Source organism: Caloenas nicobarica, chromosome 27 (assembly GCF_036013445.1).
Source record: "Caloenas nicobarica isolate bCalNic1 chromosome 27, bCalNic1.hap1, whole genome shotgun sequence".
Lineage (NCBI taxonomy): Eukaryota > Metazoa > Chordata > Aves > Columbiformes > Columbidae > Caloenas > Caloenas nicobarica.
The window spans coordinates 1,730,729-1,749,695 of NC_088271.1; the positions used below are offsets into that span (position 1 = coordinate 1,730,729).

At 47.3% G+C, this 18,967-nt stretch overlaps 1 protein-coding gene across 1 annotated transcript; it reads right to left on the reverse strand.

Moving 5' to 3' along the window:
* Positions 1–1,545: 1,545 nt before the first annotated feature.
* LOC135999273 (uncharacterized protein KIAA1958-like) lies at positions 1,546–18,936 on the reverse strand. The gene is made up of 4 exons (XM_065652843.1): positions 18,824–18,936; positions 18,569–18,654; positions 3,142–4,311; positions 1,546–2,390 (listed from the first exon to the last, which is right to left on the reverse strand). Exons 1-4 carry the CDS (start codon positions 18,934–18,936, stop codon positions 1,546–1,548), a joined length of 2,214 nt encoding a protein of 737 aa, XP_065508915.1.
* Positions 18,937–18,967: the final 31 nt, after the last annotated feature.

Sequence of the window (18,967 nt, forward strand, 5' to 3'; positions counted from 1 at the left end):
GCGACTCAATTCTGCTCCGTGTTGCCGAGCCCGCCCGGCAACGCCCCGGAGCCCGGCCCGGCCCGACCGCACAGCCCCGCTCGGGGCTGGTCCCAGCGAGCCCAGCGGTCCCAGTGATCCCAGCCCGGCTCGGGGCTCAGCCCAGCGATCCCAGCGATCCCAGTGATCCCGGGGCCGTGGGCAGCCGTGCCCGGTGTCCCGGAGCTCGCCGGACACCCCTGGCTCTGCCGCGGCAGCAGCGGGTCCGGGACACCCGCTGGCCCGGCCTGTCCCCTCCTTCCCCCGGTCCCTCTTGCAGCCCCCAGAGCTGGGAGGGGCCCGCCTGTTTGTCGGGTGATTAAGCCAGCACTGCCGGCTAATTGTGCCACCTGATTAAGGCAGCAGCCGCTCGTTAACGAGCTGCGGGGTGTGGCCTAAGTAGGTGAGAAAAGCCCGACTTGGTGGGTGTCCTGGTGATGGTCCTGTCTGTGTCGGACAGTGCGAGGGAAGCCGAGCACACCCTGTGAGCGTCTCATCAAGTTTGTCTTTTTTTTTTTTTATGGCTCTTTAAGCATCTATAAGTTATTTGGTGGTATTAAACGTGGCTTGAGTGGGACCGGTTCAGGTGAAGGGTTTGGCCACAAGGACCTTGTTAATTAACCATGAGTGCGGGCTGGGTGGGAGTTGGAACAGCCTGAACCCTCCGCGGGGGTAACGGGCAGGAGGAACCTCGGCACAAGGCGAACGCGCTGGCGCTTCGGGAACCGTTACCGGCTCCAGCCCTGCAGAACAAACACGCCAGACAAACAGGGCTGAGCAAAACCAGCTTTTATTAGGTCATGTCAACAGTTCAGCCCAACAACTCGCCTGGGCTGTAAGACAAAGTGCTGACTGAACGGTACTTGAACAGCTGAAGAAAGTTGCCTCTGTGTATTTATGTCGCTATATTCAGCACTCTGGTGAAAACACCATAAAACCATTTTAAATAACTTTTTGAAATGCAGTCCTAACTTCTTAAATCTACAGATTTTTCACCAAGAAAAATGACATAAACCTTGTCGAAAGCGTTCCCGTGAGACGTGGATTAGCAGTTGGCAAAGGTGGGATTTCCAGCCCAGAACTAACCTGTGTTAGTCCTCTCTTTAGGATGGGTTTACACTAGAGACTAAAGGCTGTTTCCAAGTGTCGGCCCCTGTAACCATGAGCACAGCTGAACTATCTCGCCAGGTTACTTAGTTGTGAGCCCTCTCTGTGTTAATGTCACCTGCTTTATCATGGCATTAGTAACACAGGAGAATATTAACTTGGTATACAAATGTGAAACCCAAGATTCTTATATTTATTTAACTTGCTGAACTATCAATTCCATAAATAGAAAGAACAACGGGAGCTTTTCACTTCATCTGAACGCTAAGGCGATGCAAATGTGTAGATGTTGGTGTTCTAAGGTGAAACCAAAGAGAAGATGTTCTCCTCAACCTACACTAAATATTGCCACTGAAACCTTTCAAAGCCCACTTGGAAACACACTCCTATCAAAAAGTGGCACTAACTAAATGGATGCCTTTATTTATTGGACTTCTTCATGGTTCCTTTCACTTGCTGGATAATAACTTTCAAGATCTTCTCCATTTTGGCTCTTGTCAGTGACTTCCTGCAGTACCAGGTCTGGTCCCAGATGGAGCAGAGGGGCTTGGGAGTCAGGTAGAGCGGGTCGTAGTCGTGGAGCATGTCCTGCGGCCTCCGCTTGGAGTACTCCTTGTAGTCCGCGACCGGACAGTCCCCCACGCTGTCTGGCCTGGCGAAGAGACGCGGCCCTGGCGCCCCCGGGTTCGCCTCTGCGCTCAGGTCATCCCTCCACTCCAAGTACTCCAGCTCCCCCTCCTTCTTCAGCACCAGTTGGCCCCAGTACAGATTGTGGCTCTGAGTGTGGGTACTTGCCCCAAACCCCCTGATGATCGTTGTGAACACGAGGTGTAAAAAGCCCTGAGGGTGCATCTTACTTAAAAGTCCCCGCTTCCGAAGACTTTCCACATCTTCATCTGTCAGGTTCTCCAAAGTGCTCCACTCTCCCTCTTTCTCCTTTTGAGACAGGTGCTGATGCTTTAGTTTCAAGGCTTCCTGAGATGCCCTGAATTCCCGCCCTTTAATCACGCTGTACTCGTAGTTGTGATCCTTGAGGTATCTCTCGATGCTGCTCTGAAGGAAGTGCAAGGAACCGGGGGAGAAATCTGTGCCATTCTGTCTCTTTGCAGACGTGTAGAACGAGGCCAGGTAATTATCAAGGTCTTCGGGTGGCAGCTTATAGATCTCGCGCGTCTCAGAAGGGCAGTGCGAAACCAGCCAGTCCTTGAAAATTTTTATATCGCCAGCACTACGGTTTCTCTTTTTCTTCCACTTCTTCACCACATCTGAAAGATAAGACAGAGCTTTGTGGACAGCAAGAACTTCCAAGGAGCATTTGATACATTCAGAGTGTTGTACAAGGCATTATGCAAACACATTTCAAAGTGTTCGTCTCTACAAAAATCTTTTCAGAGCAAGAGAGCTCTTGCTGTGAAATAAAAACATTAACCAAAAATCAGGGGTGGATAGTAAGGAGGAACAAAAAGATGAGTAAAAGTGTTATTTAAAAAAAAAAAGGATTGCCAGGATTCCAGTTGGGTTCTCTCTCAAGTTGCTATGGCAATACCACCTCTACCTAGTTTGATGTAGCATGAGAAATTAATTCTTTGGATTGCTGAAAAGCTTCATCTGCTCACCTGTGACTCTTCCAGGGCTGACAAAGGGCAGCTTGAAAAGGGTTCTAGAGCCAACATGTAGAGATGCCCCTTCATGCACCAAGTGATGTTGTACACAGTTATTATTTTATGATACGGAATCATTTAAAATATGCTCTGTGCATGGCTTAACCGTGGTTTTGAGAGTTCCCTAGTAAGCGCACACTTGGGTACCTGGGAGAAGGGCGCTGACGTGCGGATTGCTCAAGGTAGGAACCTTTTTAGTCCCTTTTAGGACAAACAGTTTGCCCCAAGTCAGAGGCATTTACTTAGATGCTACAATACAGATTTTGGCAGCTACATGAATTCACCCTCCTTTAATATTTTGGGAAAGCGATTAACAGAACGCACCCCTGAACCCCACCAGGAATAAAACTCTTACTCTCGTTTGATGCTGCAGGTGGCTCGTCTGAGCACCGCGAGGCTGCAGGACGGGCTGCGTGCCCAGAGCCTGATGGTTCACTCTCCCCAGCGGGGTTTTCAGTGACGTTTCCCCTCACACCCGCACCAGGCGTCCCATGCTCGGGAGGGCTGAGCTGGAGTTGCTGCTGGACATCCACTGCGGCTTCAAACTCAAAGAACGTCACGGAGACGGGTGGCTCAAGTTGGGCCTTTGCTTCAGTGTTGGAGACAGGAACAGCTTTGACACACTCTTTCAGTTTTGCTGACCCAGAGGAATTTCTTGCTCTAGAAGTTTCAGGATTCAGAGGAGCTGGCCTCGGGCTCTCCTGATCGCTGACAGGGCATGTCAGGACTCCTGTGGGGGCACAGCACGATGCTTGGATGGCTGTTGGCTTGTTAAACGCCACCCTCTGACTGCGATGCATCTGCAAATCTACCTCAGCAGTCACACCTTTAATCGGTGATTCTGACAGAATATTCTGTTTGATTCTGTCTCCTTGGTCACCTTCATCTGATACTCCCTGTTCTTCATCAGTGATGATTTGTAGATCTTCGTTGCTTTCTAGCTTCACCTTACGTCTGTCAGTTTTGACTTCACCACCAGATACGGACAAATGCCGCTCCGCTGCAGAGCATGATTTAGTGGATTTGCTATTTTTTTTATTTTCTCTGGATGGTGGTTCATCATGTATTATGTAGACTGTGTTGTCTTTCTGCTGAGTGACCCCTGGAGATCTGCTACACGATCCTGTGCTAACAGCGTCTGCTTTAGCCCTCTCGAAAGATGGGGTCATCCTGAACCTCTTTTCATCTAAATTAGCTTCCCTTGACGAAGCCTCAGAAAATACTGACCTTTTTCTCTTTTCTACAGCTTCATTCTCTTCTCTGCTTCTGATGCATAATTGTCCACACTGCCAGTGATACGCGTGTCCAACCCCGCACATCCACAGCATGGAATTCTCCTTACTGGGACAACCCGCGTTCTGCGCCGTTTCCAAGGCCGGGATCTGATTGCAGATGGTCCCATGACTGTGCGCCCAGGTCACCAGCTTGGAGAGATCTGCGCAAAGTGACCTGGTGTCGCCGCTCCTGCCGTCACCGACACTCTCGCTCTGTAAAAACGTGTTGGAGATGACTTCAGTGAAAGAGGCTGTGGACAAAACAGGTGTCCCGGGGACTGCTGCTGGCCCCAGCTCAACAGAGCGGCAATTGCACTTCAGGGATTCCTCTAACGGTGCCCGTAGCCAATTCCATCCTCACTGATGGAAAACAGCGAGGGGAAGTGTCTGCTGGATCCCACCTCCCCATGGCAAACAGGGCTCCTGCTTCCTTCGTCTGTCCAAAGGGTCCCCTCACTTGCATCAAAGAGAAATTCAATATACAAAGTTGTAGGATGCCTTTCAGAAACTAAAAAACGGACCTTGCATCCACATATCTAAAACATGTTTTAAAAAATATTCTAATGCTATAATTAATTCTGTCAGAAACAATTTTCTATGGCGTCATTTATGCTATAAAAAGTACTCACCATGCTGCTGTTTTCTATCTCACTGAGCCTTCTCTCGGGTGAAGACCAGTAAGTGGCTCAATATTTTCTTCCTCTCTCAGAACCTAAAATAATCATCATACACGTGTGTGTGTGTATGTATACATATATATAAATGTAAAATATCTGGATAGCAGATGCAACAAAATTTCACTCAGTCAAAAAAAATGCTACTGCAGAACATGTGCCTTCATTGACGTGACCTCCCATTGAGCTCCAATGAACTCTAAATAGAAAGCTTGGCTTGTGTAAATATTTGCAGGATTAGCCTCTACAAAATATAAATATAAATACTGAACACAGAGTTTAAAAAAACAGGCCCTGGGAGATGTTCCTTTCAGCCCTAGCACTCTGAACACAGGCTCTGGGTCACAGTCTTTGCTTCTCCAAACAGAGGGAACTGCGGAAACAGAAGTACTAGAAATAGCAAAGCTCGTTCAGATTCTGACACTATCTGACTTTTCAAACAGTAAGAAGAAGAGGAAGTTTCTTAACTAAAGAATTATTTGCAAGTGCAACTTGTATTCACTAGCGACTAAATCTGAAATTCTCCCATCTGTTTTGAAATGTTCTATGTAGGAGCCTAGAAAGCCACCACCATAACTGACTGTCAACAGCCAGATTGCGAGGGAGCCGAGAAGCCTCGCGATGCTGCGACTGGTACCGTGGGCACACACAGCGGCAGCCTTTGCTCCAGGCATCTTAGGCTGTTATTAATTAAAAGCTTTGCATTTAGTGAGGGGAAAAGATGCTGGACTGAAAACCCTGGGTGCAGGAATCTTGTCTAAATGGGTTTTTTGAGCAGCTCTGGCCTAAACATAACGTGGCTTCCTGGTGCTCTGCCCAAATGGCTCCTGCCCCGCCGCAAACCCCATGAGGATGAGGAATTCTGCGCCCCAGAAACCAAAATGGGAACTGAGGGGAGAGCTTGATCTTCAAGTTAATTCCTCCCTAAAGGGCTGAGCGGCCTGGACAATCTCAAGTAACTTTTGTGCCCGCAAGCTGGTGCTCACAGGTGGTGTGGGAAAAGGCAGCGGGAGCGGAAGCTCTGCCTGGTCATCAGGCCATGAAATTACTGACTTGGCAGATGAACATCTTGATTTCTATCACCAGCGTCTGTACATGGAATGCTTTTATCTTTCCTTATCTCCGAACACATGTCTTCCTTTTCCTCATCTCTTTGAAGAAAAAAGCCTTTTTTCTCTTGATACTTAGTTCCAAAGCCAGGCTCTGGTAAGGAAGGCAGGTTGCTCCTCCAGCCTGCTCCTGCTCTCGTGTTTACACCTCCAAAGAAACGGCCGAGCAGAACGGGTCTGAATTCACAGTTACAACTGAGCGGAAAAAAATGAAATATCTATTTACCCACAAAGGCAGAACTGACATCTCGTCAATTAATAAAATTCCATCTTGATCACTCCCACAATTTTTACCTGCTTCCAACAAAACCAGGATCCCCGTGGGGGACACTCTGGTGTTGGAGTTTGGGGCTTGAGTTTTGCCTTGAAACCTTATGTTTGGTTCGGTATCTGCATGGCCGTGAGTGATGTGGTGCTTTAATTATCTTTCCAGGAGAGGCTCCCATCTGATAACAGACACTGTATGCAGGACCCACACCTTTGTGCAGAAAAACAGGACGTTCCAAAGCTGTACAGTGCGTGTTTTAACTTTTTTAACCCATTGCAAATTTAGTGCACTAATATAACCTATAGTTAAGTAAATTCATGTTTGTTAGAGGAAAAAAGTTTAAGAAAAATATCTCCTCTCTTTACCTTTCAGTGGACTCCGCACCTTTCTGCTGTGCTGAAGGGTCTGTGAAACCCTCCGACACACACGGGCTTCCACAAGCAGGATCACTAAATAAAGAACCTAATTGTATAGGCATCGAAAGCCCTTTAACCACCTTGTTCGTGTTCCTCCACCCTGGAACAGCCCCCGCTATGTTGCTCTTAAGACTTATAAAGTTTATTTCACAGATTAGAAACCCAAGGCACACACAAAGCGAGTAAATATGAGCTTTGGCTTTCCAGCTCCAGATAAGACAGCGGCAGGAAACTGGAACAATCCCGGTAGGAAAACAACAGGATACAGAACAGCAGTTCTTAAACTTGACTCCTGTGCCTTCCTCAGCACGGGTTGTGCGCTCCCCGAGAAACACTTATTGGAGGTGGAGGGACAAGGGCAGCCGTAAAACACCCCGCCGGGGGTTGTGTTGGCAAAGAGCTGCCGGGGATGCCGCGAAGGGCATGGCCACGGTGTCTGTGAGACGAGGCTGGACCGCAACACATCTGCCTGCAAGGCGGGAGCTGAGAGCGCAGCACAGGCTGCCAAAAATCACCCAGCTTGTCCCACCACTTCTTAGCAAGGGCCTTTGGGGTGGATTAATCATTTCCCAGCACATGGTTTTTCCTGTTCTCCGTGATGTTTGTTTCTCTCCTCCCCCTCCCCTGTACAAGAACCTTCTCAGCACCTCTTCAGCTCCTTTCCTGCTTCATCGCGTCCTCCTGCCCTGCTCACAGAAATACAATTCCCAAGATACATTTGGTACTCGCTCCAGGGTGGCGTTCCTCCATTTTGAGAGATGCTCCCAGACAATCCTCCCCGTGGGTCTGATGGAGGGCAGGTCTGGCTGCACACCCAGCTCCGAGCGGGGCAGCGGCTGCTGTTCCACAGGAGCCTCCAGCACCACGTTCCTTCAACGAGAGCTTTTTTGTTCAAAGAATCAGACACCATTTTGTTCATTACTCCCAACTGTCTCTCCTCTCGAGGCTCTGCTGCCGTCCTTGCAACACAACTGAGCTCTACATCGAGCCTTCTTAAAAGAGCTAATAAAAGCCACAGCCAGCTGGCAAAGGATTGCCTGGTCCAACAAACAGTAATCAACCACTCAAAACAGCTGTAGCAAAGGAAAAAATTAATTTAAACCCATGGACTCCTATAAATAGGACCTAATATTTTATTTCCCCAGGAAGAAGTGGGAAGGCTGAAATTAGTGAAGAGCAAATCTGTTACTTGGGCAGAAAATGCTCCAGCATCGCTAATAATTGTTTTATTGACTCTGTTAGCGCTGCCACTTGTGAGCAGCTTGGCACTCCGGGCCAGGGCTGCCAGGGGGAGCGGGCTGTTGTTTTCCAGAACAATTCTACATGCAGCCTGCTTTACTTTTCTTGGGGTTTTTTACTTTCAGTCCTGATGAGTATATCATTGTATCAGCACAGAACTGAGTGTGGGAACTCGCTTTGTTCCCCAGCAGCCATTTGTATGAAAATGATCTTCTTTCATTTAATTAACGGCAGATGTCTGTTGGCAAGAAGGCACTTGCAGGAGCATTCGCTACTCTTTTAATTGCTTCTCTCGCTATTTGTGGTATTTCTCATAAAGCAGAAGCTTCAGCAGTCACAGGATAACATCATCATCTCCTACCATAAAAATCACATTTAATCCTCACGGTTTCGTGGAGCTGGACTGCAACGGGCTCAGAAATGAGACGGGAATGATGTAAAACTTGGGTTCTTTTGTCTGCTGTTTCCTACGAGCTGGCCCCAGTGCCCGGCAGAGGGTGCTCGGTCCCCGGGACCGGGGCCGTTCCCCAAAGCGAATCAATAAATATCTGTTAACGTGGGGGTCAAGGTCCTCCCGCATTGCTGGGCGAGGGCACCATCCTGTGCGCTTCCTCATTCCTGCCAAAGAACCTTTGCACCAGAGGAACAAAACAGAAAAAAACTTAGTGCAAAGCTCTCCATATAGATTTACTGACCTCTCAACATGGCAACTTTATAGGAAACTCACTATCTTACTGCTAAAAATACAGCATAAAAATGCTGACCGGTAATGTTGCCTTAGCCAAGTACAGAAACTTCTCTGCGCCCAGTCCTTGGAGCGGCGATAAAGCTGTTACTGTGTCTTTGCTTCTTTCATTTTCTGTTCTGCCGATGGAATTTTTTTATATACATATATCAAATAGCAAAAATTAACATCCTGTTTAGGAGTTTGCTGTGGGGAGGTTGCGAAACTGAAATGAAATAATCAGTGCTGTAGGCTGGAGGGCTCAAACACGGAGCTGTGCATCAGCTTCCCTCCCTCTTGGTTTGATCTGAGCCAAACCACCCTTTCTGTTCTGCACCACACGCTCCCCATCCGCAAACCAGGGGTAACGTGGTACTTCAGAACACACTGCAATGAAGCGTGGTAGAAATTTGTTATTAAATAGCATTTGTGGTGAATCCGTGACTTGTAATTAGACATAATTGTGCACAATGAGACTTAGTAACCTACTTTTTCACAATACGGAACAATTTTAACAACTGATACCTTAATTCCTTCCCAGGCTTGAGGATTTTACCTTTTTAGAAGCACTTTAAATCCGTGGTGACTCAGTCCGGGGGTGTATGTAGAAGTTGCTCTCGCTAGCAACGGGCAAAGAGCGAGCTCTTGTTTTTACATCTTGAGTGTTTACGAAGGTTTGCTGAGGATGTGATGGGAAATGGCTCCTGGAGGTAGAAGAAATGACTTGGCTGGTAAACAAGGAACTTTCAGAAGAGGGAAAGTTCCCTCTGTGTGGGGTTACTTTGGACAGTCTCTGCTGGGTTCCCTTGGGTGGATGCAGATGCCACAGCTGGCATGGGGAGAGCACAGGGACACCCAGCGTGCAGTGCCCGTGGAAAGGGAAGGCACTTGTCCCCTACAAAACACACCTGACCAAACAGCACCCAAGCTTTTTTGCTGCAGGGAAATTCATTAGGTTATACTACTTGGCCATGCTGAGAGGGCATGTGGGAGCCTTTGCTCCTACTTAAACTTCTACTGCTGTTTTGAAGCGCTGGTCTCTCCCTTACCTCCTCCAAGGTCACGTAAGACGCTCTGGGAAGCCTCCCATGGAGCAGAGCAGCCTGCAGCAGGACAGCAATGCCACTGGCACTGAGAGGACAGGAGAGCCTGGGGAAGAAGGGAGAGAGAAGGGGTTAGTTCTTTAGGAAAGTGATCTTAAAGCACCCTGAAGATCCCTTGCATGGGATGGAAGCAAGAAGCCAAGGGCTCTGGGGGGTCTGAAGAGGCACCAGTAAGGAGCAGTAGCTCCCAGTTTCTGTCTCCCACTTCTTGAGTGCTGCATTCAGGAGTAGCTGAGAGCCTCACAGTTTAAAAATACCACAAATGGATGGCATCTCGCCTCTTGGAGAGGCAGTAAAACCCAGTATTGGCACACCTAGCTGCTGATTTGGAAAAGAAAAATACACTCTGGCATAGTATCCATAAAAGGATGCCAACCCTTGTCCTGCAGCAGTGATAACACGCTTCCCAAAGTGTCAGCAAGAGCAAACAACTCATCCCACTCTACAGATTCAAGCACAGCTTGAGCCAATGGTGGGTTCTCTGCCCTGATCTTAGAGCAAGAAAATGCAGCTGAAGATGCCTCTCTGAATTAAATGTAGCTCTGTAGGAAGAGTGTTTCAGTTCATGAAAATCCCATTGGCTTTAGGTACCCACGGTACATGAGTAGCAGGGGGTCGGTCGGTGACGCATCTGCAGCACCTGAGATGTGCCGCTCGGTCTTTCCTTTCTAACCATCGTCAGGAGTCTCTTTTGTACAATGTGGACATTGTGTTTTTCACGAGAACACAGATGAATTAAATGGTGTTTAGAAAACATGTGGTGTGTGTGTGCGGAGCGGGTGGCTGTCCAGAAACCTGAGGGCCTTTGGCACCCCTGGGTTTGGGCACAGCCGCTCAGGCTCTCGCTGCCACCGCCCTCTGCGTTCACTGCCTCGTATCCCAGCACCTTACCAAATGAAATATTAAACATTCTAAAGGATATTGTGTTCCTTTTGTTCCTTTGGCAACTGAGATCTCGAGTGCTTTCAGTTCTCCCTGACTTCACGTTTTACAGGTTCATGTCTTAATGTTCTTTTAATGCTTAATTTAATACTCTGGAGTTCTTACGACGCACTCACGACTATTTCACAGAAAATTTGGTGCCTGCTAGACCAGGGGATGGCTATTTAATGTAAGCAGACACTTCCCATCGGCATCCGGACCCCAACCAACAGAGGTTAGCAGTAGGGTGGCTGGTGGGACAGGAGCCATGTTTGTCCCCAGCACCAGGGGTGACAATAACCGAGCTGCTGGTGACGGGAGCCGAGGGCAGCGCTCACGTCCAGAGCCCACCTGCAACTGTAGAAATTACATTGATCATGGCCGGGTGCCCCTCTAGGAGACTGGCTGTAGGGTTCTCGTACCCTTCCATCTAGTTTGATCAAGTAAGAGCATCTCTGGTTTTAAGTCTGAAAACAGAACGTTGGATTTCTTAACGTTTTCACCATCTGAAGCACAAGCTAGTCTTCACACAACAAAAGCACAACCCCCGAGCTTTGGGAGCAAGGCTGTTCCATTGCATAACCCCTTCAGGAACATACGGGCCCGCAAACGCAACAACGTCCGCTGCATAATTACGGCACTGCCAAACCAATTGAACCTCAGCAGCTGCCGCTGGGGAGACTTCATTCATTCCCAGTATTGCCTTTTAAACTTAAGTGGCACTGGAACAAACACATCTTTGATCCAAGTAGGAAATCATTTGGAGCTTTGTGTTTAATAGAGCTGAAGCCCTGGGAAAATGATGTCTTTATTAGCCCGTATGACAATGCAGGCCTCATGGCAGCACACAGCACCGTGGTGTGTCCGGCGCTCGCTTCTTCACATGGATCTGGACATTTTTGTTCTTGAATCAATGTAGAAACAAGGGCTGTAATCCAGCTGCACTGCTGAAGCGCCTATAAACTGCATGCATGACATTGAAAAGAAGGTTTTGGGAAGGGGGAAAGCAAGCACAATTTTGCCAGTTCCAAAATAGAGCTGGTGTGTCTCTGCATTTCTATCCTCGTGCCACTTCATGCCATTTTGGGGTTGGTTTTCCTTTATCTCCAGGGGAATTACTGCACTCATTAGGGTGTTGCATACTCAAATACTCAAATACAGAGGAATATACATGGCCAGGTTTGTGCTATATGGACTTACATATGTCTCTGTGTGTGCATATACCTTTAGGTAACAGGACACCTCTTCAAATGTTGCTGAAATTTCACATTAGTTGTGATGCTACTGTATGAGCTAATGAGCGCAAGGCCTAATCATAGTTATGCTGCTCTCCCTGAACAGAGCAATACCTATTTAGACGTGAGTACATAGCTGGGAACGTTATAGGGATTTTCTTACAGGACATCAGCCCTTCATTGTGCATCACAGTAAAGAAGATTGACACCTTATCCCGAGGCCAAAGTAAATATATCTTCTGGAAAACTTCGCAATTGTATGCTTAATAAGAAAGCAGTAAGATCCATAAAATATTCAGTAATGATTCATGGGAAGTACTCACTAAAAATTCCTAATTCATTCATTTGCAGTAGTTCGTTGACTTTGGTTTGGCAATATAGTTAAAGAAGCTGTCTGTGTGTTCTTCCTAAAAAGACAGCGTTGGGAATATATTCTAAAATGTCACCTTGCTGTTAATTTTTTTAAAAAGTATTCCCCTGGACCCTACAGAACCTGCTTAAAGGCTTCGTTTCTTAGAAGGTTGCTCTAGAAATGCAAGTAAGAGTTCCCAACAAAACTACTTTATCTTATTCGCTGGTGGAGGTAATTGTAAACATTATCAATCTAAATATTACTGTTAGCTACAAACATTTCTATCAGCCGAGAATGGAAGCTGGCTTGCACGCAGCAAAATCCACCGTGCTTACAGTAAGAGAGCGTATCTCTCAGCCACCCACATCTCATGGAGTATTTCTAGATGCTCTGCGTGTGTATTTCTCTCTTTCAGGGCCCCTTTTTTCATTCAAACGAACTGTGCTCAGACTCTGTAATTCCCCTGTCTGGAGTCAGCCAGCATCTGTGGAATATCCATTGAAATGGCAGATGCAATGAGAGCCAACCTGCCGACAGAGGCCAGAGGTGATGCGGTTGGATTTCAGCCTGCCAGGTGAGCAACGGAGCAGCCTCAGAAATAATGCACGAGCTCCAGGCCCCCCAGTCTCCCCAGTCTGGTCCATGCTGCTCACCTGGCACCCGCCGTTTCATTTATCGCTGAGCTCTCCTACCATGGCAGCTGCACTGCTGGGGAAATTAGTGTAACGCAACAGCCTGATAATGAGCTTTGGAAAGGCAGGATACGGTGGAGGCACCGGGGCAGAGCCCTCGAGGGTCCCGCTGAGCGAGACCTCTGCAAAGCTGCTTGTGAACCCCCCCGGAGGGGTTCATCAGGAAACCAGCACCGTTGCTAGAGCGTAATAAAATAAAATCATTGTAAGGAAATGAAAGAGCATTCCAGTCCCTTTCTGAGCAGATCTGTGGCAGGGGAAAGCGACTGAACCGCACTAATCTTTCATTGCAAAAAATGCCTCTGACTAAAGAAAAAAGAAATGTAGGACCGCAGCTCCAGAAGAGACAGAAATGCTGTTTATTTCCCTGCCCTAGGACAGCAGGGAGAGATGTGCTTGTAAGGAGGGTTGTTTGTATAAATAATGTTCATTCTTGGCAGTGGAATGCAAACTATGCTGAAGGGCTGGAAACAGACCCCTCTGCAGAGCTGAGGCCAGGGCGAGGGAAAGATGGAGCGCGGCTGTGGGGAGGAAACTCACAGGCATTTTTAGCAACTTGGAGAGTTTCTCAAGCATGTTTGACATTTTTAATTATGCTGATGTAGAGCCTGGTCCAAGGACAAAAGAAGTCAGGATTACAGGATAAACAATTAGGACATTTCATAGCATTTCATGGCTCGGGGTAGTGCTGCCGGTGGGGCTGGAGACTGGCCTGAAGCACAGAACTATCTTCGTACTTTCCAGACAAATGGAATTTGAATGTCTTGCAAAATCTTCACCTCGGCCTCGTGTTACAAACCTCTACTAAAGGTGTATTTTTTGATAGACAGGAAGGAGATTACTCTGAGCTGCTGCTCTTTGTCCAGGCTTTCCTGCAAGGTTTCCTGAAGGGGTAGGAAACATCTTGTTACATTTATATCAATTGTCTCAGAATCTGTAACTTTACAATGGAAAATAGAACTGAAATTTCTCGTGGAGAATGAGATGGGCTCTAGGGTATCAAATGACAGAGTCATGGCCCGTTTGGCTGTTTTCCATGCTCAGAACACCCTTCACCCTGACTGCAGCACCTCACTTTACGTGTGGAAAACAGTTTAACATGCTTGCTCGTCCACCTCCCTTTCCGAAGAATTTGCAAAAAAAATGTACCTGCGTTTCTGTTTGTGTGTTGGGGTGCTCGGGATGGCGCTGGAATGGCAAGAGTTGCCGTGTGCTGTTGAGCAGAGATGTTTGGGGGCACCATGGGGAGGATTTCTGATGCTCCTGCGTGGGACAGATGAGCAGGAACTTGGTTCTGTTTGAGAGAATGGAAAGTCACAGAGGAGGTATCCAGCCTCGGGGCATGAATAAATCATTCAGCGTATGAATTATTCAGTGACCATCCCCAGACGTGTGCTACATTCAGTCTCCAGAGGCAGCAGCCCTATCGTGGGGGGTTCTTCCCCAACGTTACAGATGGGTGACAGGCCAATGAATTGAAATATTCCAATGAAATGATGGGAAATAAGATTAAAAGGATAATTTTTAAAATAGCAGTAAAAAGCTGCTGAAAAGAGTTGAGATACCTCAGGCTGGCGTGACAATGGCCAATCTTTCAACTTGGTGGCGTTGCTGAAGCGAGCTGCCCACAGTTAGAATCATAATGCAAAGTATGAATAAATAGTGCTCAGAAAATTGCAAACACAGGTTGGAGGAAAGGGCTGGAATCAATACCAAAACCGACCCGATCTTCACGTAACCTATGTCTAACACAAAAAACCAACGTGGGTATTACCTACATTTCTCAAATGCCAATATTCAATCTTGGTAGCACTTAAAATTCAAAATTTCTGAGCTTAGATAGGTGTTGTAAGATCAGTATCTTTGCCCTACAGCGCTGTTTTAATATTCCATTTATGACGGGCTGAAGTGGGTTGAATTAAGAGAAGAACTGGATGGCACTGTAAACTCTGTGTGGCTGTAATTAATGTCCCAGCACCCACGGGACGAGCCACCATCCCCAAGCAACACATGCGGACAGTTCGTTCTCCGAGCCGGCCGCAGGGAAGAGCTGCAGTTCTGGTGCCGGTTGCTGGGGGTATAATCAAACCGTACATTAATCCACACCACTCCAACACAGACTGGGAGCAAAAAAATAAAAAGTGCAGCGCTGAATAGCCAGGAAATGGCTGGTTCATCCCTGCAGGAAATGAGTCACCCAGCAGCACTGCGAGGAGCGAGAAGCGGCAGACAGGGAACTTCTGCGGCAACAGGACTGATAAAAACAGAGCAATGCACACAGAGAACTCTCTCATTTCTGTCACAGATTACAAAGAAGAAACATAAAATGTGAGCTCTTGCGATTATACTTGAAGTTTTGAGTTGCTATAACTACTTGCAGCACAAAAACATACCTGTAGATAAAGTTTAGCAGTGTGCTAAAAGGTGAAGTCAGAATGTGCAATGACAACAGCAATAAAAGTTCCAAGTGCACATCCACTGGCTTGCAAAGTGCTTTTGAACTTTGTTCCTGGGAGGGAGGCCCCACATGGCTGGGGGGCACAGCTCTAAAAACACACTGAGGGAACTTGTTAGAAACATCTACCTCTAGTTAATACTGACAGTACATTCAGCTCAATTCCCAACCAATCTATTCATCAATTACCGACTGGTGCACTTTTTGGTAATACTTTATGCCGCCAAACTCTTAGGATCAGTGGAAAAACCACTCCCCTTACTGAGGATATTTACTGCTTGTAAAGCCACAAATCTTCTCTTCAGAAATGACCTTTTCCCAAGCGTGGAGGCCACCAGAACCAGCTCTCCTGCACCCCAACCTTCCTTTCCATTCCCTTTTCATCGCCTTTTCCTCAGGCTGACGAACGCAGCCCCAAGTTTGCTCACCAACCGTTTCCAGAGCTCTGATGTGGCACCACGGATGGTGCACAAAAGAATGTTCTGGCATCCTGAGATACAGCTAAAGCTGCAAATCCTCTTTTAAACAAAACGGCGCTGTTAATTGAAAAGGGGTTAAAATCAATAGAAGCGACAAAAAGAAGCAAAAGTATTTGAAACACCTCCTGCCCCCGCAAGTTTCTTTGGGACTGTCCCGGTGGCAAAGTCTGACACGGATGAGTTTCTGGTGTGGGAGGGAATGGCAGGAAAACAACAACGGCCAGTAAAACCAGTATCTAGGATATTCCGCATGCACAGTGGTTTGGGCTCTTCACACAGACCATCTTTTAGGAGGCTTCTTGTTTTCAAGTCACCAACAGAAACATTGGGTGGAAGAGGAAGGAGAAGAGGGAAAAAAAAAAAACCTTTCCCAGTTTGCAAAGTAGCACGGGTACGGAGTGCGGGCTTGGGGCTAATTTTAAAATACAAAGGAAAAAAGGCAGGAAAAGGGCCTTTTTTGTTTCAGAGGGTTTTTCTTCCCTGCGTGGTAAATTAAATGCAAAGAGATAACATAGGCAGGAAGGGCTTAAAAAGAGAAAAACCCGGGTGTGTCCTGCCAAGGCCTCCAGTGAGTAACCGGAGCCGGAGGGTGGGACCAGTTTGCTGGATTGTGCTAAAGAAGCCGATTCATATTTTTCCCTTCTCCCTCTTGTTTTTTTTAAACAGGGCCATTTTCATGTGGGTTTCTTTTTCCAAACAAACAAAAAGATATACAGAGGCAGGTCTTTCTCCCAGCTGTTGTGTGGGTTTATTTTGTTTTGTTTATAAAGTATAATTTTGTTCTTAAATGCATTTTCCTGTTTGGCCCAGAGAAAGACTGTGCAATACACAATACTATCATTAGTGAGTTTGCTACCATGGTATCGGAAAAGATGCTATCTAAAAAATTCTGTTGATATTACAAGAAAATGTCTGTTAAGATGTTGCATAATCCGTGTTTCTGCTAGAACTGTTGAAAATCTGAGTGAGCTTGCACAGACCTTAAAAGAGTCTTATAAGTTAGACCGCAATTGCACAGGAGAGGTCTTTGAAAAGTAATAATTCTTTGATGACATCCACCTGTGTTTGCTTTTCCAAAGATACCTGCAAAGCAGCTGGGATATCTGCACATGCAATAAACTAATGTCAACAGCCACCAGCAAATCAGATATTGTTCTTTCTAGTGATCAGTATCTGGTATTGATAATTATTTTCAAAGTATTTTCATCATGGTCTGGGTACCTTTCTTTAGGGTACGCTTCTTTACGAGTGGGCTGAAATATCCCATATTAAAAAGAAAGGAGTGATTCTGTCTCTATACCAGCCTCTACCATGGAGGGATTTCTTCCAGTATATAAAACATGATTCTGAAGGGAAGATGAAGTGAAACTCCGCCATGGGAAATACAGCTGAAAACCGGCACAGCTCAAGAAAGTGCCTTGTGGCTTGTGAGACGGGAGTTACATTCCCGCTCTGCTTTGATCGAATCACTTTATCTCTCTGGCTCCCAGCAGCTCTGAACTGGATCGCATAATCCCATCATTTTTCCCATTCTTTGCCTCATCTCGGTAGTAAATCTCTTATCTGTGGCAAAAGCTGAGCCTTTCATATGCGGTACCTGTGGATTCAGATGGGGCCTTTAGTCGCCTGTAGGGATAGGTGAGAACACACTTTTCTCCATTTTAAACCTCACTGCTCAAACAGAGAGCCCAGTAACCCAGACAGTATGAGTGGGGGAGAAAATAATACATGGTTTCACTTTTTTTTTTTTCCATATTCATGCACCTAGTGTACGCTTCAGAAAGAAATGAGAACGTGAAATGCATGTCTGTGCTTGTAGAAGTTACCTGACATTAAGCAGAAACACTGCCCAAGGATAAGACTCCAAATTTCATTTGCGCTACATTTTAAAAACCTTTTTCTGAACCTTCACAAATGTACCTGACGCTGCTGAGTTACAGCCCAGGTGCTTCCATCAGCATCACTGATCTATATTAGCATTTTACTGTTTACGATAGAGGCGGATTGGCAGAATTGTACAAATTTGTTCACAAAAATGTCACAGGTGGGTGTGCTGGTGAGGTACGAGGAAACCTTTCTGCAGCAAGACCAGTATTACGTTGCCTAGAAACTCTCAAAACAGGGTTGCAGCTAATGAAGGCAAGATCAATGTGGACTGGACATTTGATATTCCATTCGACGCTACACAAGGGACTTGTAGCGAGGTCTGGGACAATTAATTCTTGTGCTGCAGTCAACAGATTGGGTTATGACAAAGTGAGGCAAAGAAAACGAGTAACTGCTCGTAGAATTCCCAGCGAGCAAATATTGTCTATATTTAAACAGAGACGGCGGTGCTGCGTGGCAGCGAAGGGCTCTGCAGGGCGGTGTCCCGGGGCAGGAGGGTCCGCAAAGTTACTGCAGACGGCCCAGCACCTGGAAACGAAATCTTTTTACATGCTGGAAAATCCCCAGAGAGAGGAAATCTGTGGATTTTACCTCAGCCTCTGCAGAAAACCTACAGGCAATGACAAGCATTAAGAGTGAAACAAGCTTATCTAATTAACCACTGAGGCCCACCTGCCTGGACAAAGAGCTGGTTTGGTCAGCAAACCGTGTGAGGACTGTAACTGAGGTAAAATCTGATCCTGACGCCTGAGCAGAGCAGGAGGGTGTTGGTCTTACCTCACAAGTTCTGCCTCACACTGGGGAACCTTTATCCTTTAGACACTAGCTGCAATTACAGACTTTATCCTGTATTTAAATAAAACTTCTAAGTGCTGCCTAGCGCCATTAGAAGTCCCCAGGCTGGCAGTGCTAAATAATTAACCTAATTCCGGCGAGGCGCCCTCTCTCCCTTACTCGAGATGGCAACGGCCCCGAGCGCGCGGCTTCCCTGCCCGTAGCCAACATGGCGGCGGGGCCGCGCCCGCAGACCCCGGCCCGCGCTGCGGGCGGCAACACAACGTGCACGCTGGGGCCCTTGCCCGTATTCAAGATGGCGCCCAATGCGGTTATCCCATGCCCTGCCCCCAATCAAGATGGTGGATCCGTGTGGCATTTCGGCATCCTTCCCGCTCTCAAGATGGCTCCTCCCAGCCGTCTCCCGTCACCTACCGAATCGCGCCGCGCACCGGCGCTCCGCCCCGCCCCTCATCCCGCTTGCAGCCAATAGGCTTCGCGACGGGCGCCAGGGCGCCAACCCTCGGAGGCGGGCTGTCCCCGCCCATGCTATCAAGCTGACATCTCCGCTAGCCAATG

What these genes read in the sequence shown, in the direction of transcription:
- LOC135999273 (XM_065652843.1), bottom strand. Translation starts at nt 18,936, where the DNA reads ATGGGCGGGGACAGCCCGCCTCCGAGGGTTGGCGCCCTGGCGCCCGTC. An exon ending in CGGGGCCGTTGCCATCTCGA is followed by an intron (nt 4,312 to 18,568) that starts GTAAGGGAGAGA and finishes TTTTGTCCACAG; the next exon opens with CCTCTTTCACTGAAGTCATC. An exon ending in ACCTGCAGCATCAAACGAGA is followed by an intron (nt 2,391 to 3,141) that starts GTAAGAGTTTTA and finishes CTTATCTTTCAG; the next exon opens with ATGTGGTGAAGAAGTGGAAG.